This window comes from Saccostrea cucullata, unplaced genomic scaffold (genome assembly GCF_032062105.1).
Source record: "Saccostrea cucullata isolate Sc308-1 unplaced genomic scaffold, CSIRO_AGI_Scuc_v1 ctg88, whole genome shotgun sequence".
In the NCBI taxonomy this organism is placed as follows: Eukaryota; Metazoa; Mollusca; class Bivalvia; order Ostreida; family Ostreidae; genus Saccostrea; species Saccostrea cuccullata.
This window is the reverse complement of record NW_026930139.1, coordinates 767,816-792,933: the sequence shown is the minus strand read 5'-3', so window position 1 is coordinate 792,933 and position 25,118 is coordinate 767,816. Positions and strand designations below refer to the sequence as shown.

Sequence of the window (25,118 nt, the reverse complement as noted above, 5' to 3'; positions counted from 1 at the left end):
TATAAATAACCAAAACATGTGAGACATTCATCAAGACTGCCACTTACAATCCCAAGGATACAAAATATCAATTTACGTATCATATTATATTATATGCAGCTATTAAGCACTACATTTATTTAAATATAGCACTATTCACCCACTTGCTCTCCTTTGATTATGTCATTTGGTTTCTTTTTGTTCATGGTGATCGGTCGTTCTTTTGTACATATGTCATTTATGACTGAATCACATAGATTTCCATTTTTGTTTTGTACTTTATTTTTTTGTCTTTTTACCCCCATTTTATTTTGTTTTTGTTTGTTTTTCTCCATTTTCATGTGTTCACAGTCTTGTATGTATGCTCCGCCCAATTTGCGATATTGCTCTCACAAATTATACCTTGCGGCTTTACGATCTATTTTTAAAGAAAAATGTATCAATATTTTAATCAAAGATAGGTAATTCTATCGAGCAATATCGAGCCGCTATTGGTAACTTTTACTGCAATAGCAGATGTACGATCCAAAAAGTGTTCTTTACTTTTTTAGATGTCAAAAATCTACATTTATATTTGATAAACTCTAGCAAGAAATGGTTTAAACTACAAAAAATGTGTGGTATTTTTCAAAACGTTTTGCATCTGCAATTTTGGTTTCAAATTATTTTTTTTTCTTGCATCTTTTGTCAGGGGACATTGAAATAAATCCGGGACCTACAAATGATCAAATACACACATTGGATATATTTCATTTAAACATCAGAAGTTTACGACATAAGATTGAAAATGTAACAGCATTAATCACGGATTTTGATATTTTATGTTTCACGGAAACACACTTGGACTCAAGTATTTGTAATAGTGACATTATGATTGAAGGTTATGATACAATTTTTCGCAAAGATAGAAATTCTAATGGTGGAGGTATCATTATCTATGTTTCTTCATGTTTTCGTGCTATTCGTCGCATTGACCTTGAACCCATGTCAATCGAATGCGTCTGGATTGAAATAAGTGAACCTACCTGTAATCTTTTCCTTTGTTGTATATATCGTCCACCCAATAGCGAAAAATCCTTTTGGGACAAATTTTTATGGGCAGTTGAAAAAGTATCAGATATATCCAACAAATTTATAATTGTAGGTGACTTGAACGTTGATTTCCTCGCACACTTCCTATTAAAGACATCATGCTGAATTATCACTTGTACATTCTTATATTCAGCATTCTGGTAGATTTAACTGATTGTACACTTTATTTTTTTTAAAACTATTTGTATAAACAATAATGTAGCAGTCTATATATGTCCACAATGAGAGTTTATTTAATTTACTTGTTATTTATTTTGTACAAACTGTTGAACACTTCTAATTCATCCTGTTATAATATCTCATGTAGGGAGAGGGCGATTTAAGTTTTTAGAACTTGTGCCCAATCCCACTGTATATATTTTGTGCAATAAAATATGTTCAAATCAAGTAAAATCTCTGTAACACTGTAATTATGTAACATCATTTTTCACCCAATTCAAAATATGATCATATTTTCCTTTTTTACACCATCAATAATGGGGATATTTGGATAAAATATTTTTGTAACAATTTTAATATTTTAAAAATGCCAGTTTTGAAATTCTCAAAATAGATGCTATCAAAAGTTTCCCACCATTTAATTTCTGTCATCTTTTATAATTAATGTATGTTTACTTACAATATTAACTTAACTCTTTTCTCACCAATCAATGATTCAACTTTTTTTGTAGAATGTAACAAACGCTCTTCAGCAAAGTAAAGAGGCCCTTAGCAGAAAGAGATTAATTTCTCCACATTCAGAAAAAAATTCTCAAGATAAATAGGCAAATTTATTTCATTTTGAATTTTCTTTTGGGATAAACAAACTACAATTTTAAAAGACTAAAGCATGAGTTTTGTATTTATTTAAAATGAAATAAAACAAAGATTAAGTTAAAGTTTGGCCTATTTGATGTCATTTTAAAGATGAAAGTACCGCAAGAAAAATAATGCTCTTGGTTAGCTCTTGAGAGAGGGATTAGGAATTTGTTGTGTGTACAAATCCAGAACCTGAGCTTTTACTTCAACAGATTTACCAAAAAGAAAAATACCAAAGAGTTTCTGTTTTAGGGCGATGTATCTGGCGTGGGAGCATTTGGTCAATACTGTGTAAGTTACACCAATGCACAATAAATCTACTTTATTTTGACATCAAAGTAGCTTGTTTATGTAAAATTTTAAAATTATACTGGTAAAATTTAGAGCAAATATCTACAATTTTCTCAAACTTTGATATTTTGAGGGGATAAATGTAAAGGGGGATTGTATTCTGACTGAAAAAAATGTGATCCTGGATTGATTATGACCTTTCTCATATATATTTGATAGTTATCACAAGAGAATGTCTTTCAAAAATAAGTTTTTATTTTTTGAATTACATCCTGATTTCTTCCTTATAATGTAAAACTTATCCCAAAGATTCCCGCTTAAAAAATGTAAATCTATGATTTCGGGATTTCAATTTACAGGATATTGAGATTAATTGCCAATCAAAATAAGTCTTCCTTTGTTCTTTCAAATGTCAATATACAGTAATTGAGATTAAAAAAAAACTTCTTCATCGTCTTCCGGCTAAAGGATATTCTCTGACTCCCTTTTGCGGCTATGGACATGGAAATCACTGCACATCACCACAACTAATTACGATCCTACTGGTCTTGTTTGAATTCCTAAATAATTTTTTTTTTCCTACTAGTATTTATTCCTAAATAATTCTTTGACCCCAATTTCAGCCACACAATAGCCAAAGCGACCAATCCTTGCTCTTCAATCTATATGAAAATGCTTTTGTATTATCATAATCAAAAGGACAATGTATATATCCTGCTGTAATATCAAGCTTTTAGCACTATTTTGCAAACCCCAGCTTAGCAACAAGGGTCAAGGTCAAAAAGCAAAATTGAAAAAAAAATATAGGGGAAGCTTTCATCATTCCTGATCCATGGTTCTCGAGATTTTCATTTAAACAAATAAAAATTCTATTCACTTACAAGGATTCTAACATGGTTAAAATTGGTGGCGATGAAAAAAATTAAGTTTACAGATGACGCATGACAGACAGCTTTTAGATGGTCAGAAACTGTTACACTATACATACTTCGACTAAAACGATTGCTACCTTTGTTAGGTAGACATAAAACTTGAAATTCCCGTGAAAAAAGTTGGAGGGAATACACATTCACCATATGGAAAGCAAATAAGAAATTTATTAGCTGTTAATTTCTCTAGCATTACAGAGAAATAGATGGAGTACACCAAGTAAAATAATTGCTCTTTGTTCCGACAGATTACTTTCGACTAACATTTCAATGTACAAATTCTTGTAGTAGGGGAAAAGTATAATATACACGAATGGGTAAATTAAAACAAAAGCCATGTTAATTGTTGCTAAATATCAACGAAATTAGTCAGTAAAAAGGTTAAACCCCCGCCCTGCAAGGGAATGTTACGAGTTCATGAAATGGGGCACGGTAGTGCGACTTTCCTCTCTTCTCCATCTTTTGGTTACAAATTTAGAAATATTCAATATCAGTGATAACTTCTATTTGAACACGTGTTAGGATCCAAACCCAGAAATCGATAACGGAAAAGAATTGTCAGCCCAGGTGCAAGCTATGAAAGACTGGTTTGTTTAAAGAAAAAGGTGAAAAAAATTGTTCTTTCGCTTGCATTCCTGGAACTAGCAGAAAGAGAACGGGACCAGACTCCGCCTCCACAATGGGCTGTTGACATGATCATGGCGGTTATTGCAAAAACAAGATATATACACATATGTGGTTTATATACAACAAATTCAAAAGAAATATAAACTTTTATTAATTTCCCTGGGAGGGAATTCGTCACTTTTCTTACTATTGAGAAGTTTGTTTTAATGAATGGAAAATTGTGCCTATTGGTTCCAGTGTGAAAGGTCTGTTTGCTGGTCAAACGCAGCTGTTTGCGGGCCAAATTTTGGTAAATGGAATAAACAAATAAGAAGAGTATTTAAACCAAGATGTACAATGTTTCTTTGAAAGAAAATTCGATTTTAATGAAAAGTTTATTGAAATCAAATCTAAAATTGCTTCTTTCTTTGTCAACATGTCAAAACTTTGTCAATAATTGCACTGTTGCTGTGTAATACTCTGACCACGAATAATAAACATGTCCAACATTGACGGACTCGCAGAAATGCCAATTATTCCATTATTTCTTAGCGTTCAAGGAAATGTCATTGTGTGAATTTTCTAAACCTGTTTAATTTAACTGAGATATTTTTTTTTAATAATATTAATTTCTGGTGAACCTGTACGATTTAAGAAGTGGAACCGAACTTACTAGATATATTTTCTTTCGGAAAGTTTATGTGAGAAAATCGCCTACTTTGTATTTATCAGATATGTGCTGTTCCTTAAAAGTTTGCAAAATTTACATATTCTGATTCGTTTAAGCTCAGAATGAAACGAAAAAGCCCCCAACCGCTCCTCGCATACACACCAATTCTACGTAAAATTTAGAGTTTTTCTAATATCAATTTTAGGCGAAAATATTATTGTGAGAGTTTTTCCTTTACGTCAACAGGTTAAGAACCAATAGATTATCATACATGCGCACTCATTTGAAAATAAGTCTGAAAACGATTTATTAGTCATCACTTAAATATGATTTGGAGTTATCAGAAAAAAATAATTGTTTTTCTTTTTACTTTTTGTAAACTTCCTTTGAAGTTATTTAAATTCGAGTTGGTTATCGAAATATAAATAAGAAGAAACCAAATACGTATATTTAAAGTCTTATGCCGGCACCTTTTAGCGAATAATATCAAAGAAAACAGACTAAGAAAAAACTGAATCGGGCGAAATAACAAAATAATAAGTATCAGTTTATTCCATGTTTTGTAAATCCACAAGCATAATGATCACGGCTGTTTATCAAAATAATTTTTAAATTCTATACTATTTTAGCCAAATATACTCCAAAGGGCTTTCTGATAAGAACAAATATTATAACGGTGAAGGTTTAATTCACAGCTCATTCAGGGCTATTAGATATCAATTAATCTGTTTCTACCTGCGGCCGGATTTAATTGATTGCAGTAGATATACTTTACACAGCTAAACAAACACTGTAATAACCTTCTGATCTGATCTCCTCTTCTCAGAGGAGGATAAAACTCAAATCCTCCAAAGATCTTTGTAGTCTGAAATTTTATCCAATTTAGGGGACCCCAGCTATCTTTAATATTGTAATCCTCTCGATTTCTCTCTGATTTACAGATAAGAATTATAGAGAATGTTTCTCAGGTGAAATTAAGACATGTAAGTTATAGAAATTAGACATTCTGAAAACTCAAGAATTCGGGGAAAGGGGGGGGGGCATTTCTACACATTAGCATATCATTCTCTATTTCTCTCCTACTAAATGTACATTTGTATCATCACAATTGTGTAACATTTTACAAAGAAAAAAATTGGCATGGTATGGTTCTCTAAATGATAAATAGCACATACATTTAATAAACACCAGAAAAATACATGTATATAAAGCTTAATATTAATAAATGATGACATATTATTGGTATTTTGTTCATTAGGAAAATCAGACTATAAAAGACAATTTTTTTCATCCCTAGATGCATCATCCTTGCAAGTTTGGTCCAGATAAAGCTTATGTTTACTTGAGAATGACCCTCCCCCCAATCCCCCCAAAAATAAAAGTGGTCGCTCATCCGAAAATGTAGGACAAAAGCTGACAAATGCATCTGTTTCTTTGCTTCTTTCCTCTTCATTAACTAATATGTCCACCTATACAATTTTAGTGACGATTAATTAATTGAACTTAATTCAATGAAAATAAATATAGCTTTCCTACAATGCATCTGAACTCATAAAATTGTGAGAATGGAAATGCCGTAAGTGAAAATTTCCATATTTTTTTTAAAAAAACGATGAATATGAGAAAAATCCATCCTTTATAGAGGGTGGATTCTTTCTATATTTATTTTATTTTAAAAATTAATGAAATCTCCCTGCATTATTTCAAGAAAACATCGCCAAAATTTATTTTATCAATAAGATTAAATTTAACCGTTTTATTTTAGAAGCAAAGTCAGGTTAAGGTTAATCTTTTCCCTTGACATTTTAAAAGAATAAAACAATTCATGTTGCTATTTTTATGTTTTGGCTACTTTTTATTGCATTGAAAATGTTACTATATATATAGTGTCTATCTTATGATATTACCAAATAAAATTAAATTACTGAAAGCGAAAATAGGTATTGGCCAATTCGAATAATTTTTAGTTATATTATTATATTATTATCATATTTTGTAAACTACTCAGATAAAAATTGAAAGTGATAAAAAATAAAAGTTTTGATCGTTTACTTAAAAAGGAAAATCTCTTTTTACTGATCTTTTGCTCAAATCTGTAAATAAATTGGAAGCCGTTTAAAACTAACACTGAAATGATAGTTTGCTTGCATGAAAAGTCATATTTACAAATGTACTTAGTATTTGATTTATTTTTAAAGAAAGAGGGCGCTTTTGATTGGCATTCGGCATGAATCTGGGCGTATTTGAAAAGTGAAAATTTTATCTACATGTCACATGAAATTTTAAATTTTTTTTTAATTTATCGGGTTCCTGTGAAATGGGAAAGGAAAATAATTGATAGTGAGTTTTGATTTGCTTAAAAATTACTTCAAAATTGGCTAGATTAGACATTTGGTGCAAAATGGTACATTTTTAAGCACGTTTTTCTAAAATTTTTCTATATCTGGGTCTTCTCTCCATGATTTTTTTGAAACTTTATTTGTGTGCATTTTAATTCAAAGAAACGAACATACATTTGTAAAAAAAAAATGGAGAAATGACCCAGAGACCATAAAAAATGAACCTTTTCCACAAAATTCAATTATGAAAATATGGTGCTTCTTTGTCTTTTTATAATAACCCAAATATGTGTAGCGGTGATAGCTCAGTAATATGGATTGCCTGTTCAGTGCACTAGAAATGAAAAGATTTTGATTAGAGCCTCGCAAGAGGCATTATTATTTTTTTGGGGGGGGGATGCAAACAATCAATTTTTTTGTCAGTTTCATTTTATGTACTGATTTATTACAATTTTGAATTAGATAAATTTTGGTTCAATTGCACCGAGATCGAAATCTTCTATTCTAATTTTAAATGTGCATGTACACTTATCATATGCCTTTTATCGTATAGGAATTACTTTTTTGTGAAGCATTACTTTGTTATTGTATTTTCTAAGAAAAATGGACATAAATGTTACAATCTGACAAGGTATTTCAAACTGAATGAAAGAAAAATTCCTATAGCTATGTTTGTAAAATCTGACCAGCTATGGTCAGCCAACCAAATCATGTACACTTAAACCATATTAAATGTTTCGTACAAATGACTCCTAAAGATCACACGCCAAATGCGCCCATCTTCTTTCATCCGTTATTTTTAGTTTCAGCTACATTTCAAAATTTCTTCCAGTGTTTAAAATTTTTAGTTAAATTTCTTCGTTGTTCTGTAAAAATTCAAACGACAGAAAAGGGAATATTTTCATACGCCGCGGTTCCACCAAAGATATAGTCCAACCCAGATTTCATCCGTTATTTTTAGTTTTACTATTAGTTACATTTCAAAATTTCTTCAAATGTTTCATTGTTTAAAATTTTTTGTTAAATTCTTATGTTGTTCTGTAAACATTTCAAAAGGCAGATAAGGAAATACTTTCATACGCCGCGATTCCGCCAAAGATATAGTCCCTCCTAGATTTCAAAGCCTGTTTAATATTTCAATTATGATAAGCAAAGAATATATACATTTTTTGTTTTTTTTTTTTGTTTTTGCCATAGAAAATTTTTATTTAGCTGCTTGTTGCCGTCTCCCCCAATTCTTCGTTGTTGTAAAGTCAGAATAAAGAGTAAGCCATAAAAAAGCAAATCAACTGATAAAAAAAAATCATGATCATGGTTAGCATTTGGGAGTAAATTCTGTCACACAACTGGAGAAATATCATATCACATGTCTACTGAAAATTAACTGCTGAATAGGTACTGTACTAACTTCTGATTGCCAAGAACTGTCCAGTATTTTTTTTTCTTTGGTAGAACTGCCCTATCACATCCGTTTGTGAAGTACTTCGATGGTGGGAAGTGAATTGATTGGAGTATAGACAAGAAATAATTGGATTTACTTTCTTGACGTAACTGAGAGATCGTTTGTGTTTCTTTTTGGAATCTTTATAAACATATATAGCGAACAGAGCTACCAATACTGGGTATTAGCTTTAAATCAAATATTTAAAACCAATTCTCGAGTTCAATTTCCGGCGTAAAATCTGCTGCTAGGACCACACGTGAAACCCTAAGTTTCATCTGTCAGCAAGGAGCTGGGAATGATATCTCCTTGCTCGACAGACCTAGGAAAAAATCAACACTCACTATAAGTTTTTCCACAAAATCAGAGCGAGATATATATCGGTAACTGTTGAAAAATAAACAGAACTCTCCATACCTTGTTAAAAACAGATCTCTTCGAACAGAGTGGATATTTTCACAATAAACAATACTTCTCCATATGCCGATTGTCACTCCAGATTACGGGCATGACGAGATGCTAGCAAAATGTTTTTTGATTATCTAGTAAGACCAACATCTAAGTTTATATTTTGGGAAGTGTCTTGTTGATTTTGTGACTTTTCTTATCATGGTTACATAAGACGTAAAGTACCATCATAGTCACATATCTCGTAGAATTCTCGGGAGATCTTATCCGTTAATCACAATAATATGTAAGGAATGAGATCAAGAAATAGGTAAATAGAAAAAAAAATTGTTTTTAAAAAATGATGGTCTTATAACATCTTTAGAATTAGATAATAGAAAAGTATCGACCTTGCAAAATACAGTTTTACAATATTAGGGTTTACTATAAAGAGAAAACAATTGAAGGCAAAAAGATCTGCTCATTGCAATACACGTATTTAAAAGATATATATCTACATCCGATGTCGAAATTAGGACAGTGTATAATGCGAAGTGACTGCCCCGCCTCCCCTGTCACTTTGTTTAATTTCTGTGTGGTTTAATTGGATAATAATTGTCCATTGTCTCGCGTCCGTGACGACCCGTACCGCCCACTTTGACCAATGAATCAATCAAACCCGGCAAAAAGAAGTTTCTTTATTTTATACATGCCATGACAACATAATGTATATTTTTTGTGTACGTGTACATATGTTGTCACTTTACAATTTATGTACAATGTATAAAGTTATCAGACTTCTTTAAAAAAAAAAAAAAAGAAAAATAAAGATGCATCAATGAATAGATTTCTTCTGCATAGAAAATACCTGGTACTTCAAACAATTATCGTCATTAAATTGTATCGTTTTTTTTAATTTTAAGAGTATTCATGTATTTGTACCGTTTCAGACTATTTTGGTATTGTTTTGCTCAGTTTCAGAGGTATTTGTACAATTTCAGAGCATTCTTGTATTTGTTGCCCAGTTTCAGAACTTTCTGACATTATTTTGTTCAAAGCATTCTGGTATTGTTTAGTTTCATAGAAATGTGATACAGGTTTGCTGGTTTTCAAAACGTTCTCTTATTGTTTTGCCGAGTTTCAGAGCGTTCTGCTTTTGTTCAGTTTCAGAGTAGTTTGAGATTGTTCAGTTTCAGAGTACTCTAGTAGCTGGTATTGTTCAGTGTCCAAGCGTTCTGGTTTTGTTCAGTTTCAGAATATTCGGGTATCTTAATATTTCGGAGTGTGTTCAGATATTTTACAGTTTCAGAATATTCCATGATTGTCCAGTTTTTAGAATATTCTGGCATTGTAGGATTTCAGAATATTCTGTGGTTGTTTAGTTTCAGAGTATTTTGGAATTACTTTGCTCAGTTTTTTTTGGATTGTTCAATTGTTTTAAATACATTTTAGGATGGGTTTGTTTCGTTTCAGAGTATTCTGGTTTTGTTTCATTTCAGAGTATTTTGGTTTTGTTTAGTTTAAGAGTATTCTGGTTTTGTTTAGATTCATAGTATTCTGGGATTGTTTTGTTTCGTTTCAGAGTATTCTGGTTTTGTTTCGTTTCAGAGTATTCTGGTTTTGTTTTGTTTCAGAGTATTTTGGTTTTGTTTAGTTTAGCAGAGTATTCTGGTTTTGTTTAGTTTCATAGTATTCTGGAACTATTCTGGTTTTGTTTCGTTTCAGAGTATTCTCTTTTGTTTCGTATTGTTTTTTTCGTATAAGTGATGTATTTTGGTTTTGTTTAGTTTACACAGAGATTTTTTGTTTCGTTTCAGAGTATTCTGGTTTTGTTTGTATTCTGGTTTTGTTTTGTTTCAAGTTAGTTTCATAGTATTCTGGAACTATTCTGGTTTTGTTTCGTTTCAGAGTACTCTGGTATTGTTTTGTATAAGTGATGAGACATAGAGATTTTTGATAAGTGTTTGTTTCAAGTTACAAGGAGCAAGTACATGTATATATACATGTTGTACACTATAGTAGGTCTTTTACAAAACGCTATGCGATTGACTTACGAGAACGTACTGTTTAATCCTTTCATGTTATCTATTCGCATTGCTATGAATTCTAGACCCATAAAAAATTGATAAATCACAAATTTGAACTCCTTCACATGAACAGTTTTCCTTCCACAAGCAAAAAAAGTTTTGTAAAGAATTTACTTAACTTTCTCGTCGCCCATCTGGTGCAGTGGTGTCATTTTGTAATTTTTGAATTTACCGTGTGGTAACATTTTGTATTTACTACCACCCGGTAAATTAAAAATGACAATATAACTGTGGTAAGCGTGCGTGCTCCAGAGTCGCGGAGTAAGAAATTGATCCTCACGTCGAGGGTTTGCATGGAGACCGGATGAGACCGTATAAACCGAGGTACCATGTCGCAGTAGATGCTGGCCTTAAACGGGAGGGTTAGTAAAAAATAATATTAGGCTATTGATAAAAAAAAAAACAAGAACGCATACTTTAAAAAATGGTTCTTCAAGACAGTTTCAGAATTTTTTTTTCATATTAATTTTTTTACATTTCAGTTTAAGAAAAATCAAATACATGTAAGTATATATAGCGAAATATCGGAAATTATTTGAAAATTTACAAAAATCTTGAATTATCCTTTTTTTGAATTTAAAAAAATGTAAGTTTTTTAACCTGACTCATTCTTATGGAGATTATCAGCAGAGCCGTGTAATCCAGTGTAATCAGTAGAGAACGATTTCATGTCAGCTCTCTTTTAATCTCAGAGTAAATTCAATTCAAAATGCGAGGGTTTCAATTAAGATTTGTTATTGTTCAAGGGTAATCTTTCCCTTTTTGTTTAATTTCAAAACTGCGATCAGGTGTATCAATTTGAAGGTGAGAAACAATTATTTTAATTATTTCCAAGTGTTTCCAAATACATTCTGCATGGTGTGCAGAATTTGGCAAACTCTGGATGCAAACTGATGAAAATAAATTAAGTTTACACACGAGCTTCCTGTTTTACGTCTAAGAATACACCTCCTGTATATGACTACTTCTGGGACAATCGGACAAAATTTTTCTGCTTTCATTCATGATTTGACACTTAAAAATCAATTTATAAATTTTGATGTTTGGAGTTCACTTCGGTATGTCATGGGTTTGTTCTCGCGCACCCGCAGATCAGATAACGCGAGAATTGCAATTGGGCGTGACTTTGTTCGTGATTTCATTCATGACGTAATGTAATCACTCTTTTTTCAAAAATTCGTATTAATTATTGTGACATTTGGCATTTAAAGTAAGCACTCGTGTATTTATTTTCGAAAATAACTATTTGTTTATTTTACAAGATCTTAAAAGACAACTGTGGATCGTCAGTGAGATTTGGGTTGTACAACATGACACAAAGAAGCATGGAAATTTATCTCGTTTGGGGCACTCTAGGTGATGTGATTCTTTACGAATAGTGCATTTTGCTGGCTTTTCCGAAACAAACAGGACCGAAATTGTTGAAAATTAGTGTTTTGTCTCAGATTACAAGTGGAAATGTTTATAATTTTGCTCGACAAACTTGACAAAAATTATATATTAATGAGCGAATGCACGATACGTGGATATAAATTTGCCAATGACATCTTAAATGTTCAAAATTGGCAAAACCGTGAAGATTTCAATGTAAACACAAGTAAATAAAGGATTATCAATTTCCAGATTTCATCAGTGTAAAGCTATAAAATATATATTTTTTAAGCTACATATAAAAAACATAGCATGGCATACACGTCCAAATCTTGAATTAGGGAGACGATATCCTAATATCTGAGAAAACATAAATTTGCTTGTACATAAGGAATGTTCATTCCTTCTAAATAAAACAAACAGAATCACGCTTGGACATCTGTTTATTGGATATTATTTTCAGAGAACTGAAATGATATTGTTTAACTATAAACACATACTATACAGCTCAGTCTGGCTAATATTTATTTTGACATCACGCATGTCAGATCTATACGGACGATCTTTGGCGTGGTAAGCACGAAGCGTTTCAGGTTTGTCTTTCAAGAGTGAAATGACAACCATTCTCCGTGTTGCATCAATATTTTATAAATACATAATATTTACATCCACTGAATATTTTCTCCTTTATTTCTTAAGAAAACCCATTGCGTTAATCACTGCATGAACTACATTAGGCATGTCGCCTGTACAGATTTCTTGATCAGTGGCTGTTCCATCAATGAAACGTATAAAGACGTACGCATCATTATTACAATAATTAAACTTTTTAATCCTTCTTTAAATGATTATTTAAAAAGATATAAATATAAACAATAAAATGTCTTTCTTTGTCTGTTATTACTGGAATTAACGGGCAGCTATTGCAGAAATTTTTTTTTCTGCAACAGCTGCTTCCGTTAATTCCAGTAATAACTAAGAAAGAAAGCATTTTATTGTTTAAATAAACCTCGTAAATTCTATTTATATAATTGCAGTTTTATAAAGAAATCGTGTCTTTATTTTCGAGCCGAATACGGCTTAATGCTCGATTCCCGGTTTGACAGCTTTCTCTTCAATGCGCACGACCACACGGAAACTTAATACCCCATTATGAACTCCACACGTGTCAAAAGGTCATGTCGTTCCTTAAAACTGTTGACCTTTTTATGGTATGCTTGAGTGTACTCATGCAATGTACGCGTACACGAAATGTGCGTTCGGTTTGTTGAAAATGAGATTTTAATGTTGCAATCAGTTTATTGTTACTTATTGCTCCATAGGATATGACAGGTAAACATTACATAGGACACCGTGCGAGAAAACAAATCATCAGCCATTATGGTCCTAAAGTAGATTCCCACTAGTATCAAATTTACTCCATATGTTTACAAAAAATTGACAATTACAAAAGTTCATAACATCTTTGGCGGGTTGTAATACATTAAACTGATTCTCCCCTGCTCTGAAGCGGACCAAATAAACATGGCGGTGTTGGTCGCATGTCACTCACGTTTGAGAAATTGATTATGTCACTCCAAGTCAGAAGTCAGTGTACTTAGGCATCAGCTGGCAGGAGACAGAGGACTGGCTACCGTACCGTAAATAAGGCACATTTATACGCAAATAATAAATACATTTAACGATCAAGTTCGCTTTCAAGAAAATACTTTAATGGTATTTGTCTCATGAAAGTTTCAAGAGAAAGATACCATTTTAATATTTTCTTCCCTAAAATTCTGTGTTTACGCATTGGACATAAAAAAAATGTTCAAACCACTACTTTTTGCAAACCAAGCGTGCTAGTAAATTATTTTTCCTTCAATTTAAATGTACAGTTTTGCATGTTACACAATCGTCCCAAAGGAGCAAAGTGTCTGAAGGTTTTTGGCTGAAAACTCTATTTAATTTACCTCCACTGCATTATAAAAAACACAGATATGTGTAGAAACTGTAGATGTAAGTAGAAAATAAAAGTAGAGCTCAGAATTAATTTCAAAAACTTCTAATTTTTCCTGAAGATTTTTTTGCTTATATATCAAACCTTGGGAACTTGCTTTCAGCGAAGGACCCTTTTAACCCGACTTTCTGTCCCAACATTTTGGGTTAAAGGGCATATAATATCATTTTAAGTGGGTAGCCAAAAAAGGACAACTTAATAATTCCAACAATATTTTTAATGTCCAAACTCGAAAATCCTATTTCCGGGGAGGGGGGGTTAGATTATGTTCGAAAAAGTGGGGATGCAACCCCCCCCCCCCCCAAGTACGACCCTGGGTGACTGTAAAATACAAAACCAGGGAAAGCGTAAATAAAATGTAACTTGTGTTATTGCCGTCTCCGATCGGAGTGGTCCAAGTAGGGGATGCAAGCTTTATCAAAGTCTATCATATGTTCACGGGTTCTAACAAAATCTTTGTCATGTTTTTCGAAAAGACTGTGTTTCCTTTTTTTAAAAAAAACTTTTCCTGGTATTTCTGTATCAGTGTAAAGACCATGTATTATGTATTTTTTCCAAGAAATGAAAGAAAAAATAATACCTTTTCCTACATAAATACACGGACTTAGAAAAAAAGAATATATGAAAGGAAAAAGCTTTTAAGACATACCTGGTATTACAAAATCACCAATATTCAATAATATTATCAAAACATTAAATAGATTACTATTACTAATAATTAAAATACATTTATATTTTTTTTAATATATACGTGTATATCCATATTTGTGTTTAATTGCTGAAATGCAGAATATTTTTTCCAATGAAATTACTTAGTAGTAGATATTAATAAACTTTAACAATGATAATTTAAAATGTGCATTAAATTTAAAATTGTTGCGTAAAAATAAGGTTTCGAACACTTCGTAATAGGGTTAAAATTTCTTTAATATATATTCTATTGTCTTGATTTCTACATTATGTTTTTTCTCATTATTCATGATTTAATTTATTTATTAAATAGTAGATTTTTCTTATTTAACATGTAAGCATGTGCAAATCTCTGTTTCATAATATTCCACAAAGGTATGTAAATTCTTAATTTCTTATCATGTACCTTTAATTACTATAATTTTATTACTATATATTTAGTTTATTTTTTTAATGTGGTTTAATTTAAATGATCCAATATCAATGGATTAGTTATATAATCGGACAATAAATATTTATACGATAATATACGAATTAGTAGACTTATTGGAGGAAAGAGAGAAACAGACCAAGATTTTCCCCCGAAAATCAGAAGATAAGGGAAATATCAATTTAATCAAATAGGTGTTTCCCTAAATGTCATTATAAATATTTACTCAACGCTTGCAATCAGTTTCCGATGCACAGAACACATAAATAAATGCACCCCAATCTGACAGAACTCCCAGGAAATGATCGTATTTCTTGAGAAAATAATCTATTAGAACATTGATTACATATCTCGTCTTTAGTACATATACATGACGATGTCTTCTACTTTAAAAAAAATTAACTTTTGACTTCATATTCAATGTAATATGGACCCATTCTTTGATCAAATTTTTTTTTTTTCGCAGTTTATGGTTTCAATTAATTTTTAAAAGTTCTTGATATAGCATAACCCTGTTTTACAGTCGGGACGATTTGTACAAAATATTGAACAAATATATTATTTACATCTAGAAACATTGTAATTTCCCTGAAAAAAGCTTAAGAATTAAATGACACAAATATGCGTAGACGAATACTATTTATTTAATAAAATATATACAAATAATAATTAACAACATCTGTTTTAATAATAAAATATCTAGACCATTCATCTCCTTTTTCCATGTACAGCACACGATATTTATCTTTTAAAAAAGCTTTATGACAAAATTCTGGAAAATTAATTCTTATGGACAATCTCATTCACTGTCTGCTTCACTCATGGTTTTTGGTATTAAAAATGTCATTTATCCAAAAAAGTAATATTTCACAATTAAAGTCCACTATCCTTGTCAAATACATCGGCAGAAGTGATGAAAAAATTGACAGATTTGTACATTAATATAAACAATTGTGGAATTTTTGACACTGATTATTAAACAAGGTTCTCCGAGTACAAAACAGCAAAACTCTCATTCATTCATTTCAAAATTAATCAAAGCACAGCATTATTTTGTCAGACATCATCATCTAATTCCGGCCTGAGATGTCCGAGCCGTCCAATCCCGATCACTGGTTCCGGCATTTAGAAAATGTCCAAGACCTTGTGCTCTCATTATAAGTTCCTGTGGGTTATTGATTGGTAAGGAAAATCCCCCAAAAGGAGGATACCCTGCGTATGCTCCCATCGGTGGTGACAAACCATGTGGATGGTTCCGGAGGAAACCGTTGCTATACAGTCCAGAAGCGAGAGAAATCTGAAATGAGGTTGGCGATTGTCCCTTCAAGTCGATGATTTTTGGAGGAGGGCTGGGGATTTTGTCAAAAATGTCATATTTTTTCTTCTTTTCATTTGAAATGTTCTCATAGTTTTCCAGTTTGCGTTTTCCGTTTGTGTCCGTCTGGAAATGCACCGGTGAATCGTCTCCAATCAAACTATCGATCGTAAAAAGTCGTTTTCGGATTGCTGGAGTTTCAGGAGAGTTGGAAATCACTTCCTCGCTGCAAAAACGATTTTCTGTTCCATCCTTGGAATTTTCCTCGTCCGAGCAGACGACATTAATTCCGCTATCATTCTCGTCTGGACCGGCTAGCTCTTCGTCGGTACGATCCTCAGCGTCCGAATGATTGTCTGTTTCGTAGCTACCCTCAATCTGCTCTCCATCCTCTTTGCCTGATCCTTTCACTCTCCTCTTCCTTCTGCGATAATTACCATTCTCAAACATCTCCTCACAATTTGGATCCAAAGTCCAATAATTCCCTTTCCCGGGCTTTCCCTTTTCTCTTGCTACTTTTACAAAACAGTCATTGAGGCTCAAATTATGCCGAATTGAGTTCTGCCAACCTTGCTTATTGTCGTGGTAATAAGGAAATCTTTCCATGATGAATTGGTAGATTCCGTTAAGGGTGATCTTTCTGTCCGGGGCATTCTTGATGGCCATTGCAATCAGAGCGATGTAGGAGTACGGGGGTTTCTGAGGTTGGTCCCTCCGATGCATCTCCTCAATCATCCTCAGAGCATAGGCTCGGTTAAAATCCAGAGAGGGGCAATAAAGTCCCGCTGGGTAGGGATATGGAGGCATCCCAGGTCCCAGATTCCCATACTGAGGATACAGTCCAGTAGAGGAATTTCCAACCATTGCCAGTTGCTGCGCACGAACAAGTTCATTTGGGGAAGACATACTTTTAACAAAGTTAATTTTTCAACTTCAGTCACTTATTGTTGAATTGCGTGTTCAAAATGCCCGAGAGTCAGAGTTCCATCCTATTACTTTCAGGTTCTGCTCTTCTCTGGCTTGCTGGCCACCGGTGAAACAATTTTAAATCCCTGTTTATCCGCCGTGCTGATAGCATATATTGTTCTATCTAATTGTTTTCATAAAGCACGTTGACTTTCGATGCTAAAATAAATGCCAAAACCCATAAATATTTGTAGAGTAGCTTTTTTCCCCTGTTCACTTTTGCCCTGTCAGTTAGACATACGTTAACACTTCGCTGCGTGTGTCAGCCAATCAAATTGCGCGATGCAACTGTAAGCGTTTTACAAACACCGACTATCGTTATCTCGACGCCCACCCATGCTGTATTAAAAGTGTTTATTTAAAAATTTCAAATCGAGAAATTGACCACCCTTTGCATAAACAGGTATTAAGTGATATTTTTACAAACAGTTATACAGATTCTCTCGTTTAATTAACTGCTTTTTAACCGTCCAGATCGTTATCAGTTTTTAGACCCGGTGAAATCGGAGTGTAAACGGTACAATCATGCAAAAAGGCAACCCAATACCCCTGCTAGTTCACTAAATCACAAAAACACTGTGTTGGCATTACGTACCATCTTGTTTTATGGAATTTGGCAAAATTTTTACTTATATTTGATATCATTAAGTGTTGTGTAATATTACTTGTGTGGTATTGATTTGTTTTGAATTATGCAGTCACCTGCAGTAGATCTAATGATAAGTAAGTTATTTCTTTCCTGTTGTATAAAAGTCACATTTTTGAGATTCATATTTTATTTAATAAAAAGAACCTATTCAAAAAATAAAATTCATCTTTCAAATTAAAACAAAAACAAAATATTTGAAAAATATTTCATGCTGTTAAACAAAGACAAACTATTCAAAGAACCATGCAGTTGTATGAAATAATACTTTCAATCCGCACATGGTCATATATTGGGAATGACCTGTATTTATTTCATCATTTAGTGAAATATTTAAATTTAATGAAAGGAATAAATTAAAAAAAAGAAATCAGAAATTAGTGTACGCTTTTGAGAAAACTCATAAAAAAGGTAGTTGAAATTAACAATAGAAATATTAGATTTTATATTTTCATTAGCAGTTTTAAAAAAGTGGATCCACAGCTATAATAATGATCTAATATCTTAGTTTTCTTTCAAATAAGTTAAAGTTTAGTTTTCGCCATCTGTTGGATTTTTTTAACTTGAAAAAATGACGGCTATGAAAACGATTTTAAAAGATCAGAAACACAAATCAATTATAGATATATGTAAATCAAACATATATAATTTTGAAAAAAAAAAATTCAAAACCCATGGGTTTTTTTTTTTTTAAATAAAGAAAAATATTCATGAATTTTACAAACTTTTTCAAAACCATTTCTGATAAACGTAAAATAAAAAAATAAAAGCAAAAAATGGCTGAAACTATACGTAGCCATAGATTTTTTTTTTAGCTTTATTTTTAAGATTCTTATTTAAAACTATTGTTAGGGTTAATTTGCAAATTTTTTTGTTCGAAATTGAAAAAAATATTACTAATAAACCACAATACTATTTACAAGCAAAATTTGTGACATATGTTGTTTGATAGAAATATATAGACATAACTGGTGTGAACTTAAATATTGATATTGTAGAGTTTCAAACAGAAGTTGATACAGCGAACATGTGACGCAGGCAATGGAAACTAGTCTATGAACAGACCCAATATTTTCCAAAAACATCGAAGAAAACCGAACAAAATATTCAAAATTTAGTTAACAAGAAAAACAGAGTAGATTGCTTTGAAAGGTTAAATAAATGGATTTAGCTTTTAAAGTTATGGCTGAAAAAACAGTCATTACAAAGGTCATGAAATTACTTCACTAGAAAAACCATTAGACAAGTCTTATTGAAACGTTTTGTCAATCAATCAGTTTTCTTAACCGCGTGTTAATCGTTTCAACACCTCCCTGGTTTCTTCATGAAATACAACAAAAAGCAGTACTCCATTATAAACTCCGTGAAATCAAAATATTATCACTACCAGCAGGTAGTATCTAATGGGCCAGCGCCGACTGTATTCAACAATTCGCGTCGTCCTATCGTTTGAATAAAACGATTTATTGTTTAATTATTAACTGTCAATTAAAACATATCGATACACTGTTGAGGGAAACAACGATTACTCCCTCTTAATTGGCACGGGAGTTGTACTTGAATTTATTAATTCAATTTCTGTATTTAATCAAATTGAAATAAAAAAAAGATAATAATGATAAAATTGTTTAAAAATCGGAAGTAAGAAAAATGGTTCGGGTGAATAAAATGAACTTGAACTTGAGAAAAAAAAAACGAAAATAAATGTATCAAATCGCAGTTTTAATAATATTTTTTTTACAGAAAACAGGAAATCATGTGTAAATAAAAATGAGAAAACATTTCATTTTCTCGGATAAAGAAATAATATGTAATTTGTTACATGAAAGTCTTTACCAAAAAGGTTAAGTTTAGTCCAATGTCATGAAAATTGAAAACAATTATTTTTATTTTTTTTACCACCGACTCCGTTTCATTTTTTAATAGTACAATTACACACATTATGTACTTCTTTATTTTCGATCCGTGGAGTAATAACACGTAAATCTCTCTTGATAAACAAATGAACTTGTCATATTCGGGAGCCAGTCATATTATAATGTACCTAAAATGTTGGCCTCTTCACCTTACAAAAACTGTCGTTTGTTTTTTGCTATTTGTATCTGGGCCCCCTGTCAACCTGAAGAATCCAGAAATCTACAGCCGGTGGCACTGGCCCCGATAAGAGGTTTTCTGTGTTATACTTTATTCACCTTAGTAAAATGGATCTTTTTATTCTTGAACCTAGAATCTCTGTATCCATCTGGATTTTGACATGTAAATAAAAAAAAAAATAGTTGCAAGTAAAATTCTAGATTACTGTAGAACTAGAGCAAGATTTGAATTTTTGATTTACGCAAATTGATTTTATATATATGAGAGAGAGAGAAAAAAGAGAGAGAGAGAGCGAGAGAGAGATTTTCTTTTCCATTTTTCAAATGATTTTTTATTAAGTTTATTTATTTTCCAGTATTTCTTTACATTTATAAGCGCATGGTTCAGCGTTTTAAAGATGACAACTCTTTCTGACAACCAGAAAAATGAGAAAAGAACTGAAAGAGACATTTATACTTATTTCAGAACCTTAAAAAGCGCAAGTTATCAACCTGACCGCGGCGACATCTAAACAGAGCGATGTCTATTTTGTCAGGCGGGTGAAACACACGCACAATGTAACAAAACAGTCTAACGTTATACTCGAAGTGAGTCAAAAATATAGCTCAAAATTGATAACATGAAATAAAATCATCCAATGTGGATTCTGAATTATTGACGAACTTGAGTTTTTAAAGAAAATGTTCCACTTTTGGATTGATTCGATTATTTGAAAGTGGTGGAACTTGTGATGCAATACCACCGAGATGAGAACTAGAGCAAAAGCTGTCATTATTTTTGTTAGACGTATTTTATAAATTTTTTTCTCGAGGGCGAGAGAAAGAAAAAAAGAAAATATGTGTGATTTATTTGTATTGTCAAAATAAACGGAAAGTTTCCAAACAAATAAGCACAAATAGGAGATAAAATCCCGTGTAAAAGTCATTTATCGGTAGATTAGCGGGCTAATTGTCAGTAAGTATTTTATCGACACCAAATCATAATTCACCACCACCTCCATATCTCAACAACCAGAGGCGTCTTAAAGAAGCAGGGAACACCTCTCAATGGGCAAGATTTGGTCAATCTGTTTGTTCTGTAATCAAACGCACCCGTTTCACACCCACCCTCCTAAGTACCGACTTTGATCTGGTGGAAATCGAGCCGGAAACCGGAGTGAGTATACCTGTAAAAGAAAATATCTCCAGGAAACATTTCCCCGAAAAGTATAAAAAGGGTGTGCGGATTAAAAAGGATTAATTAGTAATAATTTTTACATGCTTATAAGCCGATAAAGATATCTTCTATTAGATAAAGAAAATCGCTTAGAGGACAGTTTTTCCCCAAACTCTTGATAAAATGTTCGAAATTTAATTAACTATTTTAATAAGTATCACTATTATTTACCATTACGCGCCAAAAACATAGAAATATTAATAGATTTAAAAAAAAAAATCTGTTTTTATGACCTCAATCATTAGACAGATTTTCTTTTGGCAATATTAATAGAAGATCATTACGTGCAGTAAAGGATAGAAAAAAAATAACAGCAAAATTTAACTTTCTGAAAATTCTAAGCAAACGTACATGTATACCTGTATAATACCATGGGTTTTAGAAGAAAATTTACATCTTTTTATACTCGTGTTATACTTTAGGACAAGGATTCAGTATCGCTATAATTTTCAGTAGCCAAAATCGCCTTTGAACTATCCAAGAACTCAATGTGGGTTGGCTTCAGGGAATGATGTAGAATGTTGAAGATACCAAATATGATGTGCGAAAGCTTATATTTAAATATAACATCAAGAGGCATTAGAGAAAATAATACAACATTCGTATAAATAAACAAGCGCGATCAATCACAGAAAATCGTCTAAAACAAATATTAGGAGATGGTAAAGGCGATTGAGAAGGTCACTCTATCGCCCGGGGGTGTCGGAGAAATCCTTATCCCCTAACAAAACAGGATTGAGTCTGTAGACAGAGGCGAGGAAATCCTGGCGAGAATGTTTGTCCTTCACACTTTATAACTCAGGTACATAGACCACTAACCTAGAGGGAAAGTGGACTGTTTTATTCCTTGCAAACATTATAAGCGCAAGATTAACAAACTTTTATTCACATTTCACCAAAACCAATAATTTGAATTCTTTTTTCTTTCAAGTCTTCGATATTAATTCCAAGAATTCAAATAAAAGTTCTTTTACAGCATTTCACTAGATACTATTTCAAATGCATCTTTTGATGGTCTTAGTATGCGTTTCTTAGTGTACGTCAATAATCTGTTTTGCATCTCTTCGTTATGTATAAAAAATACATATATTTCGAAAATTAAGTTATCTTCTAATTTCTAAATCGGTTTCTAAATCTCTTAAAAATAAAACACAAAAAAGATTCGTCAAATATAATTTTTCCCCCAAAAGGATTATATAGGAAACACCTTTCTCTGGTATCTTGCAAAACTTCCAGGTAAGGTACAGCAAGTTTTAGTAAGCAAAAATTAATACATGTTAAAGTAAGAATACGTCCATGACGAAATCTGGGGGAAACTACTGAGGAACGTATCATTTGTCCTCAAGTGCAAGCAGTAAAAAATATCTTAATGTTCAGAAATTTGTATATAACTAGTAATGTGTACAAATCAAAATCGAATTTGAAATTAAAAAGAAATGATTTTTAAAAAAGCGATTTTCTTAACTCATATTGCAACCAACTCTTCGTTCTTTTTCCTGTTCAACAGAAAATACTTTTAGCACTTTGGTTGATTTCTTTAGTTTCAATTTACCTTTGAACTGAAATACAAAAACAAAATAACTTGAAATTTTCAATCTTATTTTTTACAAAATTGGATTTTGAAAGCAAAAAAGGCCCTTTTTTGTCCTTTCGTATAATAAAAAAATTATTAAACAAGCAAGTGTTAAGTAAAGGAAATTGATGTTCGGGTATTTCATTTTGAAAATTTGGACAAAAACAAATGTAATTTATCATGTTATTTTTTTTATCCAATAATTCACCATGAACTGGTTATCACAGATAATTGCTGTTTTCCTGAGGAGTGATGTGACATTATTTAACTACTGGTCTGCTGTTCAGTCTCTTACAATATGTGATGGATGTCCATTCCCTGACAGGGTGGTGGCAGTCTCTTATTTACACATACTGACAGTAACACAATCCAATATGTTACTGGTTACCCAAACAAGATTAATGAACGAGTCTATTTGATCAGAAATTTAAGTTACATCAATGTCTTGTGAACGCTTTGTCAAACACAGGTGTTGATGTTTAACCAAAAGCAAATCCGACCCGACTGGACAATTCTACTGCTACGGCCTCTGCTGATTTCTGTTTGAAAATCATTTAGTGGTCACCGAAGCCACAAGAAAAATGTTTAATCCTATTTCACTTGAAGAAGAAACTCCAGTTAATTCTATTGTCAACTGGGCAAGGTTTAGGAATGAATCGTATCATTGGAATGGTTAAATGTTTAAACTACCATCATCAAAAGAATATTTGGGTATTCTTTTCTGGTATAAATATCTGTCAATATTGAGATTTTAGCAACTGTTTCTTTTCTCTTCACGGTTAAATAATTTCAAGTACGTTGCTTTTGAATTGAAAGTAAAACCTCTATAGGCAAAATACCTTATAACAAAGTCATAAAATTTCATGTAATTTTAAAGGATATATTTTTTAAAAATTTGCACTGATGTATGAAATCAAAACAGAAGGAGGGGTTAGTTAAAAATTCATTTTCAGTTTACCTGTTACCTTCTAACACAATCCTCTATTTTTTGCAGCAATGTGTAAACAAAGCAAGCTCATAACAGAGAGCTAGATAATAACACACAAATCGGATGGTGGCTGGCAAGGAGACCGTTTTGTATTTTTCAACTCTCAAGCACTTTCGTCGTGTCGACAAACACAGGCCAGACTCTGATTATGGGTACTTGACTGATGTTCTTGTGGAGATCACCAGAGAAGAAGCGAGAAACTGTTAATATCCTCAGTATACACGTGTTCCTATCATTATAAATTATCAACAAACCAATTGTCTGTATTTCCTGTTCCCTGTGATATATACCAAACAAAGTCAAAATTAGGCCTGTTGAATTATACAGACAATAGATAGCATGCCTGTCTTGAAATTTTTTTTTTCAGTCTGTTAACGACAATCTTTAGACTGACACTTTTCCATAAAAAAATATTAAATTTTAAATACCGGTATTCTGAAAGGCATTTATTACAGTGTCATTTACTATTTAATTTTTTTTATATATAGCCCGACTTTTCTATCCCCAAATTAACTTGGTTCATTTTCGTTATGTAAACTATGTTTCACTTAACTTGGTAGCCAAAAATTACACCCGAGTTATCATCTGTTTTGCAGTTAAAAAATAGTAAAGAAAAATATTAATGGTTTGTCCGACTTCTGATGTTGCGCGTGTGCATTCTATCGTTTCACTTCAATTCAAGGTCATTGTATCGACCATAGATGACTTAAAACGAGACCGTTGATATCCTTGCTTCATCAACTTGTTTGTCAATAACTTAACTTAAGAGCATGTTCTGAGTACGATCAATTTCTAAAGCGAGGCAAGATATTCACTGATAAGTTGATGTTACAAGGATTTCAACATCTGCATTTCTTAAATTACTCAAGGAGAGTGGGGCACAAGGGATTCTAACTCCTTCCACCTCTTGAATCTCCGGGGGTCCGTGTTTTATGCCCTCTTCACATATTTGTATTGTTTATGGAAATTTTGACATGATAAGTGTTTGTTATCTTTACTTTTTACAGGTAAACCATTTAACACTTGAAGACCCTAATTTGGGTAAAAATAATATATATGTATACAGTAGTACATCTAGTCAAAGAAGCCCTTTAAAATATTATATTAAGCTCAATACATTTACCTTACATTTCTTTCAGTACTAATTTTCAAAATAATGCCCCGAGTAATTAAATAATTAAAGTCAAACAAAAACGAACTTTGGTGGCGTCT

General features: G+C 32.0%; 1 protein-coding gene across 1 annotated transcript; it reads right to left on the bottom strand.

Annotated features, from left to right (window-relative positions):
* Nucleotides 1-15,740: 15,740 nt before the first annotated feature.
* LOC134283008 (forkhead box protein C1-like) lies at nt 15,741-17,590 on the bottom strand. Its single transcript, XM_062765429.1, has one exon. It carries the CDS (start codon nt 17,328-17,330, stop codon nt 16,176-16,178), a length of 1,155 nt encoding a protein of 384 aa, XP_062621413.1. The 5' UTR covers nt 17,331-17,590; the 3' UTR covers nt 15,741-16,175.
* Nucleotides 17,591-25,118: the final 7,528 nt, after the last annotated feature.

Excerpts from the sequence above, each read along its gene's own strand:
- LOC134283008 (XM_062765429.1), bottom strand. The coding sequence starts at position 17,330 with ATGTCTTCCCCAAATGAACTTGTTCGTGCGCAGCAACTGGCAATGGTT.